At 40.8% G+C, this 19416-nt stretch overlaps 1 protein-coding gene across 1 annotated transcript; it reads right to left on the minus strand.

The window, feature by feature from the left end:
- Positions 1-7278: 7278 nt before the first annotated feature.
- LOC142297121 (olfactory receptor 5V1-like) lies at positions 7279-10953 on the minus strand. Its single transcript, XM_075341392.1, has 2 exons — positions 10046-10953; positions 7279-7297 (listed from the first exon to the last, which is right to left on the minus strand). Exons 1-2 carry the CDS (start codon positions 10930-10932, stop codon positions 7279-7281), a joined length of 906 nt encoding a protein of 301 aa, XP_075197507.1. The 5' UTR covers positions 10933-10953.
- Between the last annotated feature and the right edge of the window lie 8463 nt (positions 10954-19416).

Below are 19416 nucleotides of genomic sequence, written 5' to 3' on the forward strand. Positions count from 1 at the left end.
ATGAAACTCGGTCTCACTCTCCAGAGCTTACTGTCCACAACTCCTCAGCGGTGTGACTCACATTTCCCAGATATTTCAAAGTAATGAGTCGACCACCTGATGCCGTTGAGCTCTGCTGCCAGCATAGTAAGGAGGTGTGTCGGATTCCTTGTGCACTGTTACAATGCCAGTGGCCTTACAATACAAGTTTTGAGCGGAGGTTGAGGACCTAGACGAGGTTGAGGAGGCAGAAGCAGTGGAGGAACTTCTACATACAGAGGAAGGATTGACACACAACTCGTGGGGATGGAAAGACTTGTACAACAGACCCTTCTCCATCTCTCATCATAGTTACCCAGTGCCCAGTCAGCGCCTCTGTCCATGCTTAGTGGTCCAAGTATCTGTGGTGAAATGCACCCTGTCACACACAGAGTTTCTCAAGGAAGCGGTGATGTTGTGTGCGATATGCTGGTGTAGCGCGGGCACACCTTTCTTGGAGAAGGAGTGGCGACTGGGCATCGGCTCTTGGGGCACTGCGATGGGCATAAGGTCTCTAAAATCCTCTGTTCAAAAGGTTGGAAAGGCAGCATTTCTGTAGCCAACAGTTTGCAGATGCTGAAAGTCAACCTCAAAGTCATGTCATACCCTTCTAAAATCATGTAAAACACAGCAAGGGGACTCCAACCACAATCTCCCTCCTTTCCAAAAATTGGGCCACACACACACACCACTTCACTGGCATCAGTTGTCCCCCAGTTGCAATCTTAAAAAGATGCTTTGCATGAAGCACTCTCAAAAATACACCAGACTTTTGCCTCCCCTGGATGACACAGGGGTAGAAAAGTCCTCTCTGATCCATGACTTCTTCATCTTGGTTCATTTTTTTAAAGAAAAGGGTCTCCAACCACAGTTTCCCTCGTTTCCAAAAATTGGGCCACCCACACACCACTTCACTGGGATCAGTTGTCCCCCAGTTGCAATCTTAAAAAGTTGCTTTGCATGAAGCACTCTCAAAAATACACCAGACTTTTGCCTCCCCTTGATGACACAGGGGTAGAAAAGTCCTCTCTGATCCATGACTTCTTCCTCTTGGTTCATTTTTTTAAAAAAAAGGGGACTCCAACCACAGTCTCCCTCGTTTCCAAAAATTGGGCCAGACACACGCCACTTCACTGGGATCAGTTGTCCCCCAGTTGCAATCTTAAAAAGATGCTTTGCATGAAGCACTCTCAAAAATACACCAGACTTTTGCCTCCCCTTGATGACACAGGGGTAGAAAAGTCCTCTCTGATCCATGACTTCTTCCTCTTGGTTCATTTTTTTAAGAAAAAGGGGACTCCAACCACAGTCTCCCTCGTTTCCAAAAATTGGGCCAGACACACGCCACTTCACTGGCATCAGTTGTCCCCCAGTTGCAATCTTAAAAAGATGCTTTGCATGAAGCACTCTCAAAAATACGCCAGACTTTCGCCTCCCCTGGATGACGCAGGGGTAGAAAAGTCCTCTGTGATCCATTGCTTGCTCATCTTGATGAATGTTAGTCTGTCCACATTTTCAGTGGACAGATGCGTGCGCTTATCTGTCAGCACACCCCCAGCAGCACTGAAGACACGTTCCGAGAGAACGCTGTTGCGGGACACAACAAGATCCCCAAGGCATAAGTGGCGAGCTCAGGCAATTTATCCAGATTGGAAGCCTAAAATGAGCAAGGCTCAAGTTGCACAGTAATGGCATCGAGGTTCACTTGCATATACTCATATCTGTGTCTCCTCCTCTTTTTCCTCGACCAGCTGTTTTGTTTTCGCATGAGTATATGTCCTTGTCACTTTCCCATGTGTTTGTGGTTTTTTGGGAGTTGTTTGTCACCTTTAGGACACCTTTGAAGGCGTTTTCTATGTGATTTTATGTGTTTGTGTTTGCCTCCCAATGTTTTCAATGGGGTTCGAGAGGTTCGTCGAACGGTCCATCGAACGTTCGTCGAACGGGGCCTCCGTTCGATGAACCGAACCGAACTCGAGCCTTCAGAGGTTCGCTCATCTCTAGTGACGAGGATCTGGATTCTGCTCAAACCCCACTTTGTCCGACCTCGGATGCTTTCTTCCTCTTGAGTTATGGAATGTTTAGAGCAGACCTGCCATGGAATAGAATTTGTGAACAGCTCTGCAGACTCGCTTATCTGTGGTTCCCCACAGTTGGTTGGAGAGTTATGACACATAGAGAAACAAGCAATATTGGTCTGCCACCTATGAGGACTGTGCTGTGTGTGAAGTTGAAGTGGAGGAATAGGAGGAAAGGCCAATTGATGCAGTGTTTGCCATTTACGTGTTTGCCATCCACTGTAGCACATGTTCTCTCTGGCACTCATTTACAAGGTTTACAGCTGTACAGTTGCTAAAGACAGGGAGTGGAGTACCCCGTCCAATAACAGAAGTTGTCAGTTGTGTTTGGCTAGGACAAGCCAGTGTTTGTTCAGTAGAGCTTTCAGGAACTTTAGCATTTACCCCACGTACACCTGAAACACTGCACTTATTCCTCCTTCCACCATGACCACGGGATTTCCCAGTGATGTTTGATGTACCCATTCCCTCTTTTAGCCAGCTGTTTCACAACCCTAGTCCCACACCTGTCAGTCATCTATTACTAAATTAACAAATACTATTATTTAGGTGATTAAATGACAATTTTGACTTGAGCACAGATTTTTCAATATTTAGATATTGAGCACAGAATGGAAACTATTTAACTGAGGAAATACAATCTTTAGCTGGAGAACAGAATGACCATTATTTAGCTGATGGAATAGAAATGTTTAACTGGAGAACAGAATTACCACTATTTAGATTAGGAAATATCAATTTTTAGCTGGGACACAGAATTACCACTATTTAGATGAGGATATAGCAATTTTCAGCTGGGAACAGAATGGCCACTATTTAGCTGAGCAAATAGCAATTTTTAGCTGGAAAACAAAATGACAACTAATTAGCTAAGGAAATATACATTTTTAGCTGGAGCACAGAATGAACAATATTTAGATTAGGAAATCATTTTTAGCTGGATCATAGAATGACCTCTATTTAGAATAGGATGTAACAATGTTTAGCTGGAGCACAGAATGACCACTATTTAGATTAAGAAATAGCAATTTTTAGCTGTATCACAGAATGACCACTTTTTAGATGAGGATATAGCTATTCTTAGCTGGAGCACAGAATGAACAATATTTAATTTAGGAGATAGCAGTTTTTAGCTGGAGCACAGAATGACCACTATTTAGATTAAGAAAATAGCAATTTTTAGCTGGGGCACAGAAATACCACTATTTAGAGGAGGATATAGCAATTTTTTAGCTGGGAACAGAATGGCCACTATTTAGCTGAGCAAATAGCAATTTTTAGCTGGAAAACATATCAATTTTTAGTTGGAGCACAGAATGATCACTATATGGGTATGCTCACACGAGCGACAAAAACGGACGAGAGCAATGCGAGAAATTCTCGCATTGCACTCGGACCAATACTAGTCAATGAGGGAGAGCTGTTGGTCAGCTTTTCTTGCATCCAGATTCTGGATGCGAGAAAAGCGGCAGCATGCTGCGATTTGATCCAGAATACGTCCGAGGCTCGCCAATACAAGTCAATGGGTGCGAGGAAAATTCGGATGTCACACGGACGGCACACGGACCATCCTAGTGACATCCGTTTTTCTAAATACAATCCTATCATGTAGCACAGAACATTGTAAATTCTCCTGTACATGACTGTAAATGAGTAACAGCTGCTGTGCAAAAAAAACGGATTGTATACTGACAGCATACTGACAGCACACTGAGTGCACACTGATGACAAGTGAGAAAAATTCGTCCGACTCTCGCAAACGAGAATGGGACCGTTTTTTAATACGTTCGTGTGAGTCCAGCCTATAGATGAGGATATAGCAAGTTTGAGCTGATTCACACAATTAGCAATCACAGGATTTGTGGCACACAACGTACCCTACACTGCACTTCTCTATTCTACAGTATCGCTCTCTTTCCTATCTCAACTACCTATGATTAAATCCCCTAGCTAAGCTAACTGTCCAGCAGCAGTGGCCTGTAATTACAAAATGGCACCAACACTTCATGTCCGCTGATTATATGAAGAGGGACAAATGACTTAGGCAGCCAATGACAAAAGCCTTTGTGTCTGAACATTTTGCATGGTTTCTGCACCCTGACTGACTTTCGGAACATACAGTTAGGTCCAGAAATATTTGGACAGTGACACAATTTTCGCGAGTTGGGCTCTGCATGCCACCACATTGGATTTGAAATGAAACCTCTACAACAGAATTCAAGTGCAGATTGTAACGTTTAATTTGAAGGTTTGAACAAAAATATCTGATAGAAATTGTAGGAATTGTACACATTTCTTTACAAACACTCCACATTTTAGGAGGTCAAAAGTAATTGGACAAATAAACCAAACCCAAAAAAAAAAATTTTATTTTCAATATTTTGTTGCAAATCCTTTGGAGGCAATCACTGCCTTAAGTCTGGAACCCATGGACATCATCAAATGCTGAGTTTCCTCCTTCTTAATGCTTTGCCAAGCCTTTACAGCCGCAGCCTTCAGGTCTTGCTTGTTTGTGGGTCTTTCCGTCTTAAGTCTGGATTTGAGCAAGTGAAATGCAGAGCTCAATTGGGTTAAGATCTGGTGATTGACTTGGCCATTGCAGAATGTTCCACTTTTTTGCACTCATGAACTCCTGGGTAGCTTTGGCTGTATGCTTGGGGTCATTGTGCATCTGTACTATGAAGCGCCGTCCGATCAACTTTGCGGCATTTGGCTGAATCTGGGCTGAAATTATATCCCGGTACACTTCAGAATTCATTCGGCTACTCTTGTCTGCTGTTATGTCATCAATAAACACAAGTGACCCAGTGCCATTGAAAGCCATGCATGCCCATGCCATCACGTTGCCTCCACCATGTTTTACAGAGGATGTGGTGTGCCTTGGATCATGTGCCGTTCCCTTTCTTCTCCAAACTTTTTTCTTCCCATCATTCTCGGACAGGTTGATCTTGGTCTCATCTGTCCATATAATACTTTTCCAGAACTGAGCTGGCTTCATGAGGTGTTTTTCAGCAAATTTAACTCTGGCCTGTCTATTTTTGGAATTTATGAATGGTTTGCATCTAGATGTGAACCCTTTGTATTTACTTTCATGGAGTCTTCTCTTTACTGTTGACTTAGAGACAGATACACCTATTTCACTGAGAGTGTTCTGGACTTCAGTTGATGTTGTGAACGGGTTCTTCTTCACCAAAGAAAGTATGCGGCGATCATCCACCACTGTTGTCATCCGTGGACGCCCAGGCCTATTTGCGTTCCCAAGCTCACCAGTCAATTCCTTTTTTCTCAGAATGTACCCGACTGTTGATTTTGCTACTCCAAGCATGTCTGCTATCTCTCTGATGGATTTTTTCTTTTTTTTCAGCCTCAGGATGTTCTGCTTCACCTCAATTGAGAGTTCCTAAGACCGCATGTTGTCTGGTCACAGCAACAGCTTCCAAATGCAAAACCACACACCTGTAATCAAACCCAGACCTTTTAACTACTTCATTGATTACAGGTTAACGAGGGAGACGCATTCAGAGTTAATAGCAGCCCTTAGAGTCCCTTGTCCAATTACTTTTGGTCCCTTGAAAAAGAGGAGGCTATGCATTACAGAGCTATGATTCCTAAACCCTTTCTCCGATTTGGATGTGAAAACTCTCATATTGCAGCTGGGAGTGTGCACTTTCAGCCCATATTATATATATAATTGTATTTCTGAACATGTTTTTGTAAACAGTTAAAATAACAAAACTTGTGTCACTGTCCAAATATTTCTGGACCTAACTGTACAAGTGCATCTCCATAAATTAGAATATCATCAAAAAGTTAATTTGTTACAGTAATTCAATACAAAAAGGGAAACAAAATTAAAATTTTGTAGTTGTGATACCTTTTAATGGCTAACTAATAATGAAAATAATATATGATGTTATAAAATCATATATTATTTTTACTTTTAGTTAGCCATTAAAAGGTATCACAACTACAAAATTTTAATTTTGTTTCTCTCACTGAGAGCAATCAAAAAAATTGTTTAAAAGAACAGAGAGTCCTCAGTGGTTGATACCTTTTAATGGCTAACTGAAAAGATGGTAATAATTGCAAGCTTTCGAGACTACTCAGGTCTCTTCATCATTTGATCAATCAATCAATCATTTTTCAACTGGCTAACACGGTACCAAAACCTTCTTCTTTTAAGTAAATACAAAAAGGGAAACGCATATATTATTTAGAGTCATTAAAAACAGAGTGATCTACAGTATGTCAAGTGTTTATTTCTGTTAATGTTCATGATCATGGCTTACAGCCAATGAAAACCCAAAAGCCATTATCTCAGAAAATTAGAATAATTACCACAAAGTCTTCCTAAGCGTTTAAAATGGTCCCTTAGTCTGGTTCAGTAGGTTACACAATCATGGGGAAGACTGCTGACTTGACATATGTCCACAAGGCAGTCATTGACAACTTCACAAGGGGGGTAAGCCACAAAAGGTCATTGCTAAAAAATATGGCTGTTCACAGAGTGCTGTACCCAAACATATTAATGGAAGGTTGAGTGAAAGGAAAACTTGTGGTAGAAAAAGGTGCAACTGGGATAACTGCAGCCTTGATAAGATTGTTAAGAAAAGGCCATTCAAAATTTGGGGAGAATCACAAGGAGTGAACTGCTACTGGAGTCAGTGCTTCAAGAGCCACCACACACAGATTTATCCAGGCCATGGGCTACAACTGTTGCATCCCTTGTGTCAAGCCTCTCATGACCAATAGACAATAACAGAAGTGTCTTACCTGGGCCAAGGCAAAAAAGAACTGGACTGTCGCTCAGTGGTCCAAGGTGTTTTCAGATTAAAGTAAATTTTGCATTTCATTTGGAAATCAAGGTCCCAGAATCTGGAAAAAGAGTGGAGAGGCCACAATCCAGGCTACTTGAGGTCTAGCAAGAAGTTTCCACAATCAGTGATCTTTTGGGGAGCCATGTTATCTGCTAGAGTAGGGCCAAAGTCAGCGCAGCCGTCTACCAGGAAATTTTAGAGCACTTCATGCTTCCCTCTACTGACAAGCTTTCTAAAGACGAAAATTTCATTTTCCAACAGGACTTGGCACCTGTCCACACTGCCAAAAGTACCAATACCTGGTTTAATGACCACAGTAACAGTGTGCTTGATTGGCCAGCAAACTCGCCTGACCTAAACCCCATTCAGAATCTATGGGGTATTCTCAAGAGGAAGATGAGACACCAGATCAGACATGCAGATGAGCTGAAGGCTGCTATCAAAGCAACCTGGGCTTCCATAACACCTCTGCAGTGCCACCGGCTGATCGCCTCAATGCCATGTCGCATTGATGCAGTAATTCATGCAAAAGGAGCCCCAACCAAGTGTTGAGTGCACTACTGTACATACGTTTCAGTAGACCAACATTTCTGAGTTTAAAATCAGTTTTTTAGTTTGTCTTAAATAATATTCTAATTTTCTGAGATAATGACTTTTGAGGTTTCATTGGCTGCAAGCCATAATTAACAACATTAACAGAAATAAACACCTGAAATAAACCACTCTGTGTGTAATGATTGTCACGATTCATGTTTATCTCTGGTTTTGCAGAGTTGTCATTGGTGCCTGTTCTGGCGGTCCTCCCTGACTGCCGTCCTCCTGCCTGCGTCGGTCCTCCCTGACTCTCGTCACCCTCTCAGGCACCTTCTTTCTTGTTCCGTCCCTGTGTTCCCCCACTACTACCTGCTCTCCCGCCTCCCAACCTCGGCTTGTTACTGACTCCGGTATAATTCTCCTTCAGTCCCCGATGATACCTCTCAGCTTCTGACCTGGCTCTCCCTTGACTCTGACTCCGACTTCTCCCTGGTACTGCGTAATCTCTCAGCTCTGACTTCAGCTCGCATGACATTTCCCTACAGATCCACAGGAGGAACTAGTGACATCTAGGGGATTCATCACCACCCTGCGTATACCAGGAGTTGCGGCTCCCCCTGCTGATATATTACAATGCCTCTATATAATATATGTGTTTCCTTTTTGTATTGCATTTGTGAAATAAATTAACTTTTTGATCATATACTAATTTATTGAAATGCACTTGTACACACATAAAGTTAAGATTAAAAAAAACCAAAAGAAACATCTGCAGCTCCTCTGACCTCTCTATCCCTTCCCCTCATCAAACACATCTCACCACTCATCTTACAGCACCAGTATCATAGCCAAAGTAATAGTAAGCTATTAGAAAAGCTGCAAACAAAACCAAACATTACTGAGTTTTAAGAAAAGTGTTCGGGTATCCAAGCCGAATGAGCCAGGGTTCATACCAAATTTTTAATTGGTGAACCTTTTTCGAATAAATTCGCTCATCTATAGTGAGTCATGACCATTGACTTTACCATCACATCTAGTAGGGAGCGGCAAGTTTAGATAGAATCTCTATTAACATAAACTGTACTATGAAGAACCCAATGGCTATGTTAGGGTGAAAAAAGATTGTAGTTGGAAAAAGAAGGGGGAGTAGTGTTAGTAGCCTGTGTGCTACCAATATGTATTGTATTTCCAAAGAATGCAAATATACTAAGTATATTTCTTCAAGGCAAGAACATTGTTGTAGGAGGGAATTGGCAGGAAAATATAGTACAAGCACTACTTAAGTACCTTCTGAAATAAGTAAATAGTTGTACACAGTGGCAAAAGAATAGGTTTAGTGATAGTCTTATTGTACCTCGGTCCGTGGATTATAAAACAGTTAGTGAGATATAGCTTTCACAGGTTCATACCCAATGATAAAAATTCAATAATACTAATTTTCTTCTTTCTGTCCCTATCTAAAATTGTTCCTAGAATTACAATATGTTATTGTTTTCCTGAGATGCAGTATTTGCAAGCCTAAGTGGATCCCGTGAAACAAAATGTCTTTTCATATACATTTCTTTAAATTATTCTGGTCTTGCTTTATTATGAAAGTTGAAATAGGGTTAAATAGCGAAGAAGGATGAAAAATACAACTCTTATCTTTTATTCTTTTTTTAATGTTCTTTAAATGTCCTCAAATATTTTTTCTAGAACCCTATAGAATGTAAGCAAGCAAGTGCAGGTCCCAGTGTACAATTCTATCATTGTTAGTTTGTTTACCGAAATTTACATTTTATCTGTATTTTGTATGTAACCCCTTCGCATGTACAGCACCATGGAATCAAGGGTGCTCTATAAATAAATATTAATAAATAATAGTAATAATAATGAATGGAACCAAAATCAAAGAGTTGGAACCTGAATCAAACCTGTCATGTACATAAGGATAGACTCAGGGTCAGCTTTCTCATTTACCATTTGGGACTAGGCACTTTAAATGTAGTTTATTCCTTCAGGCACATTAAGGCTTAATTCCTTGACTGGAGCAGCAGCAGACTTGCTCAGCTGTTTGCACTTTCCATCTGGGATATAAGCCCTCTGCTTCATGGGTATAGTGCTGGTTATTCTATTCAGTTAGGAGCTAACCTTGGAGCAGAGGGGACATGTTGGTTGCTGCTGTGCTGTCTGCTGCACTTGTGTATTTTTGTACTACCTCCTTTCCCTTATTATTCCTCATCCATATTTTCTTGATTGTTCCTGTTGTTGGTTTTTGGTTTTATTTTACCCCTGTTGATCATACATTGTTGGTGGGTTTTGGGATCTCCATCCCGGACTGTTCCCTGGGAGGTGGGACTTCCCTTAAGTCTACGGTTTGGATAAGGGACAGCACAGAGTCCCCAGTCTTATGGTCAGCCTAGAAGCCCCTGTACTATCCGTATCTCCCCATTACATCACTGTGAATCTAAGAGTACTATAACATTTAAATCATTGACTGTGAGCGTATACAAAGCCTGTAAGTATATTGTAGAAAACCATTTTGATAGAAGTATGGAAGCAGTTAAAAGAAGATTTTAATTTTGTGATATTGTTCATTCTTATTTTTGGTTTGAAGACATTTTTCTCGTAATTGCTTTTTTGACATCCTGATTCTTCAATGTGTATATTACTGGGTTCAACATTGGAGTGACAATACTATATAAAACTGAGATCAATTTGTCCTTATTCATTGAGTAGGTGGAAACAGGTCTCACATAATTGAAAATTGCACTTCCGTAATATAATACCACCACTGTCAGATGAGAAATGCAGGTTGAAAATGACTTCTGTCTTCCATGACTGCTTTTAATTTTTAATATAGTTACAATTATGTATATGTATGATACAATAATAAAGAGGAAAGGTGTCCATCCTATGAAAACACCAATGGTGAGTAACAAGATTTCATTTACAGACGTGTCATCGCATGATAAAATAAGAAGTGGTGGAATATCACAGAAGTAATAACTGATTCTGTTAGAACGACAAAAGTCTAGCCGAAAAGTGAAGATAGTATGAACAAGAGAATTAATAAAGCCACAAAACCATGATATGCCAGCCAAAGCAATAGAAACCTTTTTAGTCATAAATGTAGAATAACGAAGAGGATGGCATATAGCGAGGAAACGGTCATAAGACATTATGCCAAGCAAAACACACTCTGTGCCCACAAAGGCTACAAAGAAAAACAACTGAAATGCACAGGATAAAAAGGATAGAGCTCTGTGGTCACCAATGAGGATCTCTAGCATTTTAGGCATTGTCGTTGATGTATAACAAATATCCAAAAAAGATAGGTTTTCTAAGAAGAAGTACATTGGAGTTTTCAGATTCTTGTCTATCTGTATAATCAAAATTATGGCCATATTGCCCATCAGAGTCAGCACGTACATAAGAAGAAATGTTATAAATAGGAGAACCTTTATGTTGGGTTCATCTGTCAATCTCAATATGAGAAAATCCATAAGCAAGCTCTGATTTTTAGACATCACTACTAAATCAAAAGTACAATAGGGGATAAGTTACCCTGTAAAAATAAAACAGCATAAATCAATAGGAGTAAATTACCAACACATCATAAATTCATGGTTGATAATGCCACAATGATCAATTTATCTAGTAAAATACATTATGTACACACATATAGCAGATCAGTTATATAGAAAGATATTTGATGCATTTTGTGACATTTTTAGATATTTGAAAGTTTAATTATCATGGTGTCATATCATAAACTTTAAAACAGTTCTTATGGATGATAGATTGCATAATTTTCCATCATAAATCAAGTCTAGACTGTCTACCACCTCTGATCTGTTGTAACCATCATTTTTTTTCAATTACAAAATTATATTATTGTACATTGAAATGTACCATGTTTACACTAAAATGTAACTTACAGGGTGTGTGTGATGTTGAGGGTCACAAGGTTCAGAGCAGTGCACTGAAAATTACAATATTTTCTCCATAAAAAAAACAAACAAAAGAATAAAAAACACAACAATATAAATAAAGAAGGAAGGAATGAGAAAGAATGTAGGAAGGAATTACATGGAAAATCTGATCTTTCTGCTGAATATGTAGTATTAATCATCAATCAACATCTTTTCTCTTTGAAACCAGCTTCTTAAGGGACATATCTTGCTACAAATGTAACTGAGAAAAAAAAAAGAACGAAAGAAAACAAGAAAAGCAAAAAAGAAAGACAAAGGAAAGAAATAAAAAGAAAAAAAGAAAGACAAAAGAAAGAAAGAAAAAGAATTAAAGAAGAAAAGAGAAAGAAAGAGTTAAACATTTACCTTAAAAATTATGTTTTTGATCAATATGTAAACCTAGGTGCCATAGGAAATCTAGCATCCTCTCTCTAAGTTATCAGTACCAATCTTTATTGAGGTACAGCAATTTATAATTTCCAATGTTACAATATTATATATGCCAGGGCAGTGTGCCTGGGGACAGTATAAAAAAAAATCTAATTTAGTCATATATGCTGTAAGCTATGCTTTATTAGTCTTAGGAGAACCACGGTTTCAACTATTACACACCGAACACTTTCATAAAACTATAGATATAAAACTATATGAAACATTGGCATCAGTTAATGAAGAGAAAAAAATAAACATGAATAAACTTTAGTTACCTCTGATCTACTAATATATGTAAAATTCAAGTCTAAGATACAGTACTATGCAAACGTTTTAGGCAGGTGTGGGAAAAAATATATTAGAGTATGCTTAAATTAAATGTCACCTTGGTCATGTGGCCCATGACACCAGAGTAATTCTTGGACCAGAATAAAGCCTAACCAGGGAGGGAATATTTGGCTTGACTTTGGAACAATAATGGCCAATGAACAATGCTGCAGCAGTTAGTTCCCCTGAGCTGTGTTGACAACCTGACAGAAAATAACCGAAGCCTAAGGTAGAAATGAGCGAACCTGTTTGGTAAAAGTTCACCAATTTCGAATTCTGTACGAGCCTTAACATGTTCATTTGGGCTCGGTATAACCCCGAGCATTTTCCCAAAAGTCAGCAAGCTTCTGTTTTCTTCAGTTTCTGCCCCTGAACACTGGCCACATTTCCAAAAATTTTCTGCTTTTGTATAAGATTGTGGTGACCATTTTTTTTTCTTAACTTTATTTGTGGATGTTCATACAGCAAACATCCACAAGGGTCAGACACAAGGGCTTTTGTGATTGGCTGCCTAAGTCACATGTCAATGTGCATATAATTTGTGGACATGTTGCATCAATGCTATTTTGTAAGGCTATGTGCGCACGTTGCGTACAGTCACTGCAGAAATTTCTGCAGCGATCTGAAGAGAACATGTGCGCTTTAAATCGCTGCAGAAATGTTCGTAGTGAAAAAAAAAAAAAGCCGATTCCATGCGCTCTGCCTGCAGCTCCTGCCATAGACAGAGCAGGAGCTGCCGGCAAAGCGCACGGAAGAAGTGACATGTCACTTCTTAGAACGCAGCGCTTAGGCAGAAGCCGAAGCGCTGCGCTCTAAAACGCCACGTGCGCACGGCCCCTGCACAATCTCCATAGACTGTGCAGGGGACGCAGGACGCATGCAGTTATGCTGCGCTACAAAGCGCAGCGCAACTGCATGTATTTACGCAACGTGCGCACATAGCCTGACTGTGAAATGTTAGGGAAGTTTCTGCCGGTAATGCTTCTAGACAATGAGCTTAGATAAGGGTTTAATGCTAGGTAGTGGAGATCGATAGGAAAGCAATAGTTTAGAGTAGGGTGCAGTGTAGGTGAGCTTAGCTAGGGGTTTAATTCTAGGTCACTGAGTTAGATAGAAGAGCAGTAGTTTAGAATAGGGATGTGCTGTGTAGAGAGAGGTGTGTGTGTACCAAAAATCGGCACATTTCATAATAGAAATAGGGATTGGTACTTGTAGTGCCTGCTAAAAATTTGCCATCTAAATAGCTATTGCTACATATTGCTGCCCGCTCCAAATTACGCAGTCCACCACATTTATAGGTATTGTTACTTATTAGTGTCTGGCCTAAAAAGTTGCTAGGAAAGTATGTAAAAAGTGTTTCTTGGCAGTTTTAATAGCCTGCTCAAAATTCTTCAAACACAGCTAGGCTGGCTTCAGATGTCCGTGTTTAATCAGGTACAAGTCACATGCTTGGTTATGGTCATACATGTGTCATTCGTTTGTCACGCGTATGTCCCACGTGTGATATCTGTGTTTGACACGTACCAGAGAAAACACTTGTCTGGGAAATAAAAAGATTTTCTATATTCACCTGTATCCAGTGCTGTTTCTGCTGCCTCCCACTCCTGAACGCCGGTCATTATATTCATCGATTATTCACCGCACTGAGGAACTGGAAGCCAGAGCATCGCGGGGACAGCACTGGTGACTGCGCCACCGAGGACAGCATCGCGGAAACAGGTGAGTATACAGCTAGCAGTGTTTGTGCAGTGACGTCCAGGAGTTCATTGGAGTTCCCAATGAACTCTAATGACCTCCTGATGACACCCCCGTGACATCCGCGCTACAGCGGGTATCAGGACAGTGACTTTATGGGTTTATCAGAGTTCATTGGGAACTCTGATGAGTCCCCAATGTTGTCCCCGCAATGATCCGGCTTTCAGGTCCTCACTGCACATACACATACACATAACACACACATAACACACACATGTATACACTGAGCACATAAACACACATATGTATACACACATAGCAGACACACATGGATACACCGAGAACACACACACACACACATAGCACACATGCATATATACACTAAACACAGGCACACACATATGTTTTCACACACACACATACACACACACACACACACACACACAGACACACACACTGCTGAATACTTACCTGTCCCCAGCGATGCGATCCCCAGCTGCTGCTTCCGGCTTTTCAGTGGAGTGAATATTCAGTGAGTATAATGAGCGGTGGTCAGAAGCGGGAGACAGCATTGCCGAAGACAGGTAAATATAGAAAATCTTTTTATTTAAAAGACCCCTGTTTTCTCCGGTACATGTCAGACTGATGTCACATGGATCATATCAGTGTGTAATCCGTGTGACACTCGTGCTGTCAGAAAAAAAACAACTTGTCTCCGTGTGTGCGTGCAGGGTCATGAAGGGTCACACGGTCCGTGTGAAAACACGGCCTTGTGAGTAACAGTATAGAAAAACATGGGTACATGTGGCATCCACATTAACAATGGATGTCACACGTACCTGAAACACGGACGTCTGAAACCGACCTTATAGGTATTGTTAATTACTAGTGGCTGGTCTAAAAAAGTTGCTAAGGAAGTATGTAAAAATAGTTTTTTGGCAATTTTAATTGCCTATAACTAAAGACCAATATTCCAATCTAAAAATTAACTTTTACTAATTCATCTAAAAGCATACACTTGAAAGATATTTATAAAAATATTTAAATTTCGAACTTGCAATCATAGTGTAGAAGATTTTGCATATATATGTATACATTAAAAAATGTGTGATAAAAAATGAAATAGCATCTGGACATTGCCACAGGCCCTGATACAAGGGTGCAGTATCTTGGAAGACTTATGGGACATTGTAGAGCTCCATAGCACCTGGACATCGCTACAAGCCTCGGTATAAGAGTGTTTTATATTGGAGGACTAATTGGAGACTTGGGAACCCATATGAAGAGAGGGGGGGAGACGCGTTGAGGCATTGAGGCATTCTTCTTTCTCGGATGGGACGTTGGAGTGAGAATAAAACCACTACCAGAAATATCAAGCTTTTTGTGGATGTAGAAAATGCAGCTTGACTGGTGGAAGGACACCCCCTTGTGTTTCCTAGACATACCAGCTTATAAGGACAGTATCTTTAGACACTTGGGGCTGATTGTCGCTTGTTTGACCCCAATGTTGCTCCCTTCATCCAAAGAAATTAAGGATAGGGCCATATGTCATCTGTGGTCATTTATGTATACACAACCTCTTTCCTTGTATATTTGTTTCCTATTTAAGCTTCCCCTTTAGAAAACCAATTGAGGAAAATGGTTTCAAATTACTCTGTCACCCTGAATGGGGAGTAGTGAACTTTTCATTTGTATCTTGACAGAAGTCTGATTTTCTATATCGGTAATCTTCAGACTACGGACACTACATGATAAATTAAATTTTGCCCCCCCCGGTTGACAGCTTGGGATTTCTTTAGTGTTGGCTATCCTGTTTTTTTGACTCCCACCTTGACTTGAGGGAACTGACAAGTTCATAACCAATTCCTTTTATAACTTTCATACTGGTTATATGTTTAGGTTGTAATAGGGTAAGATCAGGGTCAGCCAACGTTAAACAGGGGGGCAAAAAGAACCTTAGGGTCACTCCCGCTGACAGGAAGGTATTCTGGTTCACGAATATCCTAGGGAGAGGCATGCTTATTTGCGTTTTTTTATCACACATTTTTTGATGTATACATATACAGTATATGCATAATCTTCTACGCTATGATTGAAAGTTCTAAATTTAAATATTTTTATTAATATCTTTCAAGTGTATGCTTTTAGATGAATTATTAGAAGTTAATTTTTAGATTGGAGTATTGGTCTTTGGTTATAGGTTTTTGGATGACTCTAAAGGGTACTTTACACGCTGCAACATCGCTAGCGATCTCATTAGCGATGTGAAATTCTAGATAGCAAGTGCGATCTTTCGGATCGCACATAGGTCATTTTACGCATGTGAGATCTAGAATTTCACATCGCTAATGAGATCGCTAGCGATGTCGCAGCGTGTAAAGTACCCTTAAGAATAATAATCTTATGAGTAGAGCTTTCAATTTTAATTGCCTGCTCAAAATTCTGCAAACACAATATAGGTATTAGTGTTGAGCCACCCCCCTAGTGTTCGAGTTCGGTTTGGTTCGTCGAACGGCAGGTGTGTTTGGAGAACGTTCGATGAACGTTCGACGAACACCTTCGAACCCCATTGAAAACAATGGCAAGCAAACACAAACACATAATGACAGGTCCCCGCAATGTGTCCTGCAGACTCTGTTTCCCGGCGCTTCTCCTTTCGATCATCGCTGCACCCTCCCGGTAACCAGCACTGATGATAGGACCTTCCGTGACGTCATCATAGCATGTAACCAGTCATGTGTCTATTATCTCATTGGCTACAGACTGGTCACATGGCTAGACGTCATGCTAGGTCCTGTCAGTGCATCTCTCCGGTACGTGGTGCTCATTTGAGCATCTCCGTGTATTGGCGAGATGCTCATACACATGCTTGGCTCCCCGTTCCTGCATGTCGGTGCTCTTTACAGAGTCAGCTCACATGCAAGGATTGGATGCCACAGCCGGTGAATAGTGGCACTGGGAATCAGGTGATCGGAGATCACCGTTGCAATAGTAACCCACCTGTCAGATTACTATAGCAACGGTGGCAGCGGTGATGTCACCGCTTACAACCCGCAGCCTCTGCTCACTCACTGCGTGATTAGACTGCATGGGAGCAGCAGCGTTTTCCTCCCATGCAGTGCTGTCTGATGTAGCAGAGCTGCATGGGTTGAAGGAGAAAGAAGACAGTAGACCAGGATCGTGGAGGGGTGAGAGGGAGTAATAAACATGGAGTCTCTAAGTGTGTCTGTGTATTTATTTCTATTAAAGTATTTTTTCTCTGTGTGGTATCTTTTTTTAACCCTTTATTGGAGATTCTTAATGGCCGGGTCAAACTTGCCTGACATTAAGAATCTCTGGCTTAATACTAGCTAGTAAAACAAAGCTAGTATTAACCCATTATTACCCAGCGAGCCACCTGTCACCAGGGCAGCTGGAAGAGTTTGATACAGTGCTAGATGATGGCGCTTCCCTGAAAGCGCCATTTTCTGGGGCGGCTGCGGACTGCAATTTGCAGCAGAGGGGCCCAGAAAGCTCAGGCCAACCTGTGCTACGGATTCCAATCCCCAGCTGCCTAGTTGTACCTGGCTGGACACAAAAATAGGGCGAAGCCCATGTCGTTTTTTTTTTTAATTATTTCATGAAATTCATGAAATAATTAAAAAAAAGGGCTTCCCTATATTTTTAGTTCCCAGCCGGGTACAAATATGCAGCTGGTGGTTGGGGGCAGTCGTACTTGCCTGCTGTACCTGGCTAGCATGCAAAAAAATGGCAAAGCCCACGTCATTTTCTTCGTGGGCAAAAAACTCCTGCATACAGTCCTGGATGGAGTATGCTGAGCCTTGTAGTTCTGCAGCTGCTGTCTGCTCTCCTGCATACACTAGTGAATGGAGCATGCTGAGTCTTGTAGTTCTGTAGCTGCTGTCTGCTCTCCTCCATACAGACAGACAGCAGCTGCAGAACTACAATGCTCAGCATACTCCAGCCAGGTACAGCAGGCAGTTATGGGCTGCCCCAAACCCCCAGCTGCCTATTTGTATCTGGCTGGGAACCACAAATATAGGGAAGCCCTTTTTTAATTATTTCATGAATTTCATGAAATAATTAAAAAATAATGACTTGGGCTTCGCCCAATTTTTGTGTCCAGCCAGGTACAACTACAGGGCTGGTTAGGGCTAGCTGTATATTATAAACTGGCCCTAAGCCCGAAATTCATGGTGTCATGCCAATATTAGACATGGCCACCATGAATTTCTAGTACATATAAAAAAACACAACACACAGAACAATATTTTTATTAGAAATATAACACAACACAATTAATGACTCCATCTTTATTGAAATAAAGAACCCTCCTCCGCAGTAATCCTGGGTCAAGGGTCCCGCACCGTCCAATCTGGATCAAATATCATCTGATTGGTTTGCTGGAAGCAAAGCGATCAGATGATGTGTCAGGTTCAAGAGCCTGAATCACATGACACAGCAGCTGATTGTATAAACGGCTTTTATACAATCAGCTGATGCATCAGTGCAAAAAAAAACTACACACTTCTGTGCAGACTCCTGTCCGACGGCATCAGCTGATAGTTTAGCTGGCCGGGCGGTAAAAAGCCAGCCTCACCGCTCGACTTATAGTGTCAGCTGATGCCGTCAGGTGACCACATCAGCTGATCATCGCCAGGTCTGAGAGAGAAAAGAGATAGAGAAGAGAGAGAAGAGCGAGAGAAGAGAGAGAAAAGAGAGAGAAAAGAGAGAAAACGAAAGAGAAAGAGAGAAAAAGAGAGAGAGAAAGAAAGAGAGAGAAAGAAAGAAAGAGCAAAAGAGAGCAAAAGAGAGAGAAAGAGAGGGAAAGAGGGAAAAAGAGAGAAAGAGAGAGGAAGAGAGAGGAAAAAGAGAGAGAAAGCAGCCTCATTACATTAACTGCTCCAAAAAAACATGATTTTCATGCAGGACAATGCTCCATCACATGCATCCAACTACTCCACAGCATGGCTTGCCAGTAAAAGTCTAAAAGATGAAAAAATAATGACATAACCCCTTATTCACAAGATCTGAATCCCATAGAGAACCTGTGGTCCCTCATAAACTGTAAGATCTACAGGGAGGGGAAACAGTACACCTCTCGGAACAGTGTCTGAGAGTCTGTGGTGGCTGCTGCATGCAATGTTGATCATAAACAGATCACACAACTGACAGAATCTATGGATGTTAGGCTGTTGAGTGTCATCATAAAGAAAGGTGGCTATATTGGTCACTAATTTTTTGGGGTTTTGTATTCGCATGTCAGATATGTTTATTTCTAAATTTTGTGCAGTTATATTGGTTTACCTGGTGAAAATAAACAAGTGAGATGGGAATATATTTGGTTCTTATTAAGTTGCCTAATAATTCTGCACAATAATAGTTACCTGCTCAAACAGATATCCTCCTAAGATAGCCAAATCTAAAAAACCCCACTCCAACTTCCAAAAATATTAAGCTTTGATATTTATGAGTCTTTTGGGTTGATTGAGAACATAGTTGTTGATCAATAATAGAAAATAATCCTCTAAAATACAACTTGCCTAATAATTCTGCACACAG

Source organism: Anomaloglossus baeobatrachus, chromosome 1 (genome assembly GCF_048569485.1).
Source record: "Anomaloglossus baeobatrachus isolate aAnoBae1 chromosome 1, aAnoBae1.hap1, whole genome shotgun sequence".
Lineage (NCBI taxonomy): Eukaryota > Metazoa > Chordata > Amphibia > Anura > Aromobatidae > Anomaloglossus > Anomaloglossus baeobatrachus.